Source organism: Triticum aestivum, chromosome 5D (genome assembly GCF_018294505.1).
Source record: "Triticum aestivum cultivar Chinese Spring chromosome 5D, IWGSC CS RefSeq v2.1, whole genome shotgun sequence".
Classification (NCBI taxonomy): domain Eukaryota; kingdom Viridiplantae; phylum Streptophyta; class Magnoliopsida; order Poales; family Poaceae; genus Triticum; species Triticum aestivum.
In genome coordinates this window covers 94411362-94419521 of record NC_057808.1, presented here as the reverse complement: position 1 = coordinate 94419521, position 8160 = coordinate 94411362, and the positions used below count along the sequence as shown (strand labels likewise).

The window sequence follows — 8160 nt, the reverse complement described above, 5'->3', positions numbered from 1 at the left end:
CCCACTATGATCAGCCTGAACCTGAAAGTAGGGAGTAATTTACACAAAACTGCAAGATTAGCAGTATTTTATCAAACCTTGCAATTGCTAGTTCAACAACTCGGGTAAAATAATATCAAGCAGGAGTATATGCGTTTCAAAGAATCTTCACAATGGCAGTGAAAACCCCAAAGACATCTAAGCCATTTTGGATGGTTCCAAATTTATCTTAATTTCGTAAGACAGTCAGGAAATCAGGCAAGATATGGATCACATTTGGTTTTTGCCACCGTCGTAACCATTGCAAAAGCAGAGCAAAGAAGGCTGCTTCACATGTGAAATAACACCGGAATTTGTATCCAGCTTGAATTGATAAATTAATGTGACCACAGTGATGATGATGATGGAACAAGGGAGATGGTGCATAAAACCAAGCAGGTTTTTCACTCACTCACACCTGTTACTGTAGCTTTGTTTTAAACTATGGTGTTCTTCCTGGCGAAAGGAAAGCAAAGCAAAGGAGGATTTACAAATGACGCTTGCATGGGGGCTACCAAGGATCAAGCTATCATCGCTTGCATGGGGGCTACCAAGGATCAAGCCATCATCATTTGCTGCGGCTACCGTTGCACTGGTGAAAGAAACCGTTGCCGTTGGCACTGCCGTTCATGTGAGTCCCATTGCTGCTACTGCTGCTGCCTATGTCCTTCCGCTTTGTGCTGGCCTTCTTCAACCCCCATATACGTATTGTGTGATCATCACTCGCAGAAGCGAGCATATGTGGATTTGTAGGGTTCCAGCTTACACAGTTGACTGCGCCGGAGTGACCAGAAAGAGTCTCGATAACATCTTCCGTAGCTCTGTGCCATATATAGACCTGGCAGATAAAATATCACCACACTGAGTTGTCAAATCAAACAAACCACTGGACAGTTGTTTTCCATGAAACTTCAAAGACCTGACTAAAATTTCTTTCACCGAAACATTATGTACCAGATTGGTAAACGTGCATTCCATACATTGGTGTTTTACTACGCTGGCTTATACTCCCTCCGTTCGGAATTACTCGTCTAAGAAATGAATGTATCTAGATGTATTTTAGTTGTAGATACATCCATTTTTGTGACAAGTAATTCCGAACGGAGGGAGTAGAATCCAGCTCTTGGCTACATTACACTGGATTATTCTCTCCAGTCCCATTTTATGGCTACCTATCAGGTGTAAGGAACCATGGATCATGGATGTCATTACTAGATGACTTCATGTCATCCATGAAAGTACCAATCCATCTGTAAGTTTCGTCTGGCTCACAAGAAACAAGTGATCCCAAGATTCAAGTAATAAACTAGTAATGTATCCCAATTAAACATTAACTCTATCCACCATGTAATGCACATAATTGGACAAAAGATAAAAGCAGTAACTAATATGTCACATACCAAATATTCTGAACAAAATCTGGCGGAAAATACCTAGATAAAGAATCAATGTGCATGCAATCAAATTTGGGGAATAGACGTAGATGTTAAGTATCATTTACAGTTTCTCAACATAAGAAATATCACGGATGTTGTACATATTTTGTCATGTTTTGTTACATAAAATAGAATACTGCAGCGAGCTGAGAACTGTTCCAATATAGGTCTCTAGGTTATCCAGTAAATTTGACTTGCAGGACAGAAAATATAATTCTGCTACACGGCCAAGAACAACAGTTTCCGGAACTCAGATATCATCTGCAACTAAAAATCTATAGAACAGGTGACAAGGAGAGCATAACTTAAGTGCATCTACAGTCAATACATCATACATTCATACCTTTGAATCTTCACTCCCACTGGCAATAAAGGCCTGATCCGATCCACCAAAGCACGATCTTATAACAAACCGGCTGCGTTTATGGCCAATGTACTGTTTCACTCTACTGGGGTCATTCCTTATGTTCCACAAATGGATCTTCTCACTTATAAGATTTACAAGCAAGAAATCTCCATCATCAGAAAGAGAAAATGAAGTGATTGTATTATCCTCTTCAATCAGCCTCTCCTGTTTCGTGTCCCTATTGAATAAAAGAATTGTGGAATCTCTGTTCATAATTATTATAACTTTGCCATCTTTTGTTACAGCAAAATCAGATGTTTTTGATGACCGCTGCCCTTTCCAGCAATCTGCCTCTTTACCATCTAAATCCCACAAGCAAAGGCTTTGATCAGATAGACCACACAATATTTGCTTTCCGTCTGGAAACCAACCACATGACGTCAAACCAAGGCCAGGCTTCTCGTAGACATGAATACATTCACCAGATTCAATATTCCAACGCCGGATGGCTTCTTCCATTCCACATGTAAGAAGCTGGCTATCATCAGGGCTCCATGCAACCATCATCACTGGTTTCTCATGACCAGTCAATCTATGCTTCAGCAATAGTTCTCCATCTTCATCGACCTAGGAAAAATACCCACATTACTGCAAGCAAGCAGAAGATTGATTTGTGTTGCATCAACTATCAAGATGGCAGTGAAAATGTAAATTTCACCATCATTATCAGTACGTACATGCGCATGCACATCCTGAGGTACATACTAGAATGCAATAAAATTCCTGGAACAAATGATGAAGATGAAACTGAAAATTAGGTTCATGTGCATCGAGATTGTTCATGTGCATCGGAATCTCGATGGGATTGAAGTTTTGAGATTGAGATGCTGGGAAGTTTTTCTAGAAATAAGTTTTGATAGTTCCAAACAAGGACCACATTATGTCCTCATCAACCACAAAAATAAAATCAGAACACCTTCAAGGTAGGCTAACCGCACCACCAATGCATAAATGCCAAGCTAAATGGTCTATAGTGTCAGGCCACAAGATCATGTAGCAAACTAAACAAACATATTAATCAAATTTGCAGCTAAGGCCAACAAGGCTCAAATTAGATAGACCCACTCCGACAAATTAATGATGTAAAATATCTACCCTTTATCAATTTGCATTTGAACAAAAAAAGGAAATACTCGAGATCTCTAATTTTCGGACAGAAACGACCAGCAGGTGACCAAAAAAGAGTGAATGTGGTTGTGCAGAAAGTTTTCACATAAGGCACTAGCTAAAAGGGAAAGTAAGGGGCAAGACACTGCACTGCTGAACACCTTCATGAAGAAGGTCAAAAGTCAGAAGCATAGTTACCTTCCATATAATTGCAGATTTATCATTTGATGACGAGGCTAAATATTTCCCATTGTTTGAGAATTGAAGAAACCATACTTCGTCACCGTGTGCACACAGAACCTGCAATAATATTTTTTATTTGCTTGAGGCTTAGTACAGGTGATAAGATATGTGGATAGCAGTGTCTGATTGTGCATCGAGAAATATTGCATTGCTTAGTTTCAATTATTACATTTAGGCATTAACTATTTTATACCAAGAATGAGAAGCACATCCTACTTGTCAAGGAGAGCCAGATCTCAGTTGCTTTCATGAACATTTAAATAGCACTCAACTCACATCTATCTTCTCATACAAAAATATTTCCTCTACATTAACCTGAATCTGATGTGTTCCCTTTCCAACCTAAATATATATTGCAAAATATTCAAGACAGCAAGAGGGAGGTGGGAAGGGAGGGGAGGGGCGAGGATAGAGGATGCTTAAGTTAAACTTTATGACAACTGGATCACACATTATACAGAGAGAGAAAACAGAATTTATCCAAGACTTGTTATGAAAAAATCTACAAGTGATGTATAAAAACTGTACAGAAATAGTCAAGCGAAGAGCAAGAACACCAAACCGACCAGTACTGCTTATTTGGATTCTTAAGCAATGCAGGCAACTGTTAAGCACAACCTTGATTTCAAACATGGTATTTAAATATTTAAACATGCAACAAATGCAACCACTTACATCAGCATGAGTTCATACCTGCAGTGTTCGAGATGGTATCTGATCCCTCCCACAGTGATGATCAACATATAGTGACAAGCCATCAATAGAATTATGGAGATAACAAGCTTCACGTTGTACAGTAAGTGCCTGTTCAACTATATTCTCTAACCTCCTCTCTGGTACCATAACAGCAGGTGGGAGCACCTTTTGCAATTCCTCTAGGAGCTTAAGGCGTGAGTCAGAAGCTTCGGTTCCAAGCTTTGGAAATGCAAGCAAGAAGTTCTGCGGAGAAGAAATTATGCAACTTGACATTTCATGAACTCGTTTTCTGTTAACACCAAGGGGGGAGATTTCATTTTGCAACGTCTTTATGGCACCCATTAAGTTGTCATTTCTCAAAAGGTCAAAGAATTTCTGCTCCAATAACAAAAATGCAGCAGACTTCACAATGTTTTCATCCAGAAGGCCAAGTTTATTCAAGGTAGCTACTGCATTGTCCCAATTACCATCAAGCACCTGCTTTCTGAATAGATTCACCGACGGAGAATGCAATGTAATACCTGATTCTTCCTCAAGAACAGCTCCACTTTTTTCATATCCAAGAGTATACAGAGCTTTTGTGATTATCCTCACAAATTCGTCCCTCTTAATAACACCTTTAGAACCAACCATAACTTCTTTCCCCTGGGAAGCCAAAGGTCTAGCCATTGTACCTCCCAAAGGGTTAATGGATTTCGAATAACAGAAATTTTCTGGTAAATTTGCCGACTCTACTGAGGATGCTCTTGCGCGTTTTGAGGGTGGTTCATCATCTTCAAAACCTCCCATGAAATGCCAAAGTCAGCCCATATACTTTTTTACTATTGCAGATACAATGTTCCGCAGGCTGCAGAAAATGCCGTCAAAGAATTCCGTAGGTTGCTGCAGATAAATAACATGAAAAAGTCATTATCAAATGCAGCCAATAACCTGGTCTTATCTCGATCATTTTACATCTAACAATACATGCCCATCATAATAGCAAGAAATAGGAATGGTGCACATAAAGCAAGGAAAATACTGTGGGGAAACACAATGTACCTTTTGATTTAATCTATAATACAAGCTACCTATCCATGTAACGCACATATGAGCAAATGTGAATTGGAATACACGGCAGTAAATCTCAGAGACACAAGGCACAGGTTGAAGCGCTCCCTATTATTATTAAATGTGCAGGTTAGCTTGAACATTATGCACACCGAACAAAAAATAGCCCCGTCACACTTGAGCCTGTTTATTAATTATCATGTAGCATCAGAAAGAGAGATAAAATATGTAACTTTGAGTGACAAAACAGAAGCCTATGCTGATTAATCCTCATTTAATAAGCTAATAGGACTATAGCCCCAACTCCCAATTCAAGCTTGTACTACCAGATATCTTTCCTGCCATCATATAAGAAACAAAGTAAAGTCAGGTTGGGCCAGCATATCCAAAGATAAGTCATAACAGCACAAGCTTCTTGCAAGCTACCATGAACTCAGAAAGAATCACATATGTGGCTCATCTGTTGCCATAGTAGCATCACTTCTTTCTTTCCTTTTGTGGAGCAACGGGTAAATAATAAGCCATGAAATAGATTGGTCCACAGTAAGACCCTGATAGCAGTGATGCTTTATTGCCGTGAATGGCATGTGAGCTCCACATTGGAACCTTACCCTTATTGGCAATTTTTCAGTTCTACTTAACCCTGACTGGCTGATAGTGCACAACTCGCATCAGTCCACTAAAACTAACACTGAGAAGTGGCAAATGACCTCCATTACAAACAAAAGCATGATGTCCATGAAATGCTCAGGCGAATTACTAGCAGGTGACCACAGGGTAATCAAACGCAGTAAGTAGGATCCAATTACGCAATCTGCATACAATTACTGTTGATTATAAGCTGCTCCAGGAAGCACCCTAAATCAAAAGAGTCCTGCCCAAGCGCGTGACCTTAGCGATCTAACCAATCCACGTGATTATATATATAATAAAGAAACTAAAGCAAGCGGCGCAGCGACGGGGCCCGTCATCTAAGAATCTGTTCTAGGGAGAGTTCATCGTCGTTCCTACTCGCGCCGCCGGAGGAGCCCCCTCTCCCAAACCCACACCTGCACGTCGGGACCAAGAGGCGACGCAGAGAGCAGGGATTGGCGATCGGAAGGGTCCTGACCTCGGATCCACGCTGATTCGCGCGAGGAACACCCGAATCCGCGCGGAAACGTTGGGGAATCGCCTGCGGGGGGCAGGAGATGGATGGATGGGCGGATTGGGTAGGGAGGGGGGGGGGGGGGGGGGGGGGCAAGCGCAGAGAGAGAGAGACGGGAAAGGAAGAGATTGGTGTCTTGGCTTGGGAGAGAGGGGAACCGACTGATGAAAGGAAAAGGGAGGAGAGGTTGGAGAGAGAGAGAGATTAACCATTTCATTCACTCAAGCAATTGCACTTTGTTAAGTTTTTTTAAGAGAAGTCCTCTTGGCACTTCATTGCAAAGTTAACAAAGTCATCATCGCACTAGCACATCGATTTTCAACCATATGTATGCCTGGCTAGAAAATGTGTCAAAAGCCATTAGCTTTCAATCGAATCGATGAGATATTATGAGCTTGTTGAAAACAATATGTCACACTTGCTGAGTAGGAGGGCAGAACATCAGACGCACCATTGCACGCAGAAATGATCTCAAGACAGCTTATTATACAATGTTTGTTTAGCATATGGTTTCATGTATCAACTGAAGGACTTGGTGAAGCGACATAGATTTCACTGTCGCTGTGTTAGAGACATAGTCAAATAACTTGGCAACTTCTGTCATAGCTTTGCCTTCGACAGTTGTGAACAATAGTAATTAACTAACTTGTATCATTCTTAAAGAATGCACCTATGTTTAGCTTGTACATACCTAGTGGTGGCTTCTTCCATCTAACTTTGCTTGTCTGCTTCTGGAAAGTTGTATGATCAAAAGTAGGTCTAGAGGGGGTGATTAGACTACTTGACCAAATAAAACCTAATCTTTTCCCAGCTTTAGTTATAGGCAAGTCTTAACAATTCTACCAAGTCAAGCAGCACCCTACACATGCAAGTCTAAGAGTTGTGCAGCGGAAAGTAAAGACTTTGCATATGAATGTAAAGGAGGGGGTCGAAGATATCAAACACAATGAGGACACGATGTTTTTTGCGTGGTTTCAATAGGTGGTGCTATCGTACATCCACGTTGATGGAGACTTCAACCCATGAAGGGTAACGACTGCGCGACGTCCACGAAAAAGCAACCTTGTCTATTCCAGCATGGCTAACGCCCACGAAGGATTAGCCTCCCTCGGGGTAGATCTTCATGAAGTAGGCAATCTCCTTGCCCTTACAAACTCCTTGGTTCAACTTCACGTGATCTTGGAGGCTCTGAAGTGACACCTAACCAATCTAGGAAACACCACTCTCCAAAAGGTAATAGATGTTGTTGTTGATGATGAACTCCTTGCTCTTGTGCTTTAAAAGATAGTCTCCTCGACACTCAATCACTCTCTCACGGATTTGGCTTGGGGCAGGAGAATGATTAGAGTGGAAAGCAACTTGGGGAGGCTAGAAATCAAGGTTCAAATGTCGGATTGGAATCCCTTGATCTCAACACAAGTGTAGGTGGTTCCCTCTCCGAAAATGAATATGAGAAGTGTAGTTTTGTCTTGGTTGCTCTCTATGTGAGTGAGTGGTGGTGGAGGGGTATATATATCCATCACCAAAGAACTAGCTGTTACAAATTTTATGCATAACTCGATGACACCGAAATTAAATCTCGGTAGGATCGAACAGTGTAAAAGATTTGAATGTTAGACGTTTATGTGAGACCGGATGAATCCACTCGGTGAGACCATATGTGATGACCTAAGAAGATTCCTCATCTCGGTAATTCCGATTGTTTCAACTCGGTAGTTCCAAAGTGAAAGCGATGGGTTACAGAAACTTGGTCACTACACTTTGGTGGGACCAAATGCCATCTCAATAGAACCGAGTTTCTAGGGTTTGGCTTATGGCTCTGTCTAGTGTATCTCGGTGGGTCCGGATGGATAGGTTTCAGTGGGAACGAGATTGAACTTAGGGTATTGGACAGATTGGATATGGAGAAATTGGTTGAGGGTTTTGAAGAAATATCTTTAAGCACTTGAGCAAATTACTCATGACCAAAACCTTATCCCCTTTCAATAGTATTTTCTTTCCTATGGACTCAATGTGACCTTTGATCACTCAACCAAGAATGTAGAGTCTTGAAGCTT

At 41.1% G+C, this 8160-nt stretch overlaps 1 protein-coding gene across 1 annotated transcript; it reads right to left on the bottom strand.

Moving 5' to 3' along the window:
- Positions 1 to 315: 315 nt before the first annotated feature.
- On the bottom strand, positions 316 to 6205 carry LOC123119648 (WD repeat-containing protein 26 homolog). The gene is made up of 5 exons (XM_044539513.1): positions 6068 to 6205; positions 3904 to 4788; positions 3166 to 3267; positions 1798 to 2427; positions 316 to 856 (listed from the first exon to the last, which is right to left on the bottom strand). The coding sequence occupies exons 2-5, from the start codon at positions 4693 to 4695 to the stop codon at positions 587 to 589; spliced, it is 1794 nt and encodes a 597-aa protein (XP_044395448.1). The 5' UTR covers positions 4696 to 4788; positions 6068 to 6205; the 3' UTR covers positions 316 to 586.
- Positions 6206 to 8160: the final 1955 nt, after the last annotated feature.

What these genes read in the sequence shown, in the direction of transcription:
- LOC123119648 (XM_044539513.1), bottom strand. Translation starts at nt 4,695, where the DNA reads ATGGGAGGTTTTGAAGATGATGAACCACCCTCAAAACGCGCAAGAGCA. An exon ending in TACCATCTCGAACACTGCAG is followed by an intron (nt 3,268 to 3,903) that starts GTATGAACTCAT and finishes ATATTATTGCAG; the next exon opens with GTTCTGTGTGCACACGGTGA. An exon ending in AATCTGCAATTATATGGAAG is followed by an intron (nt 2,428 to 3,165) that starts GTAACTATGCTT and finishes TATTTTTCCTAG; the next exon opens with GTCGATGAAGATGGAGAACT.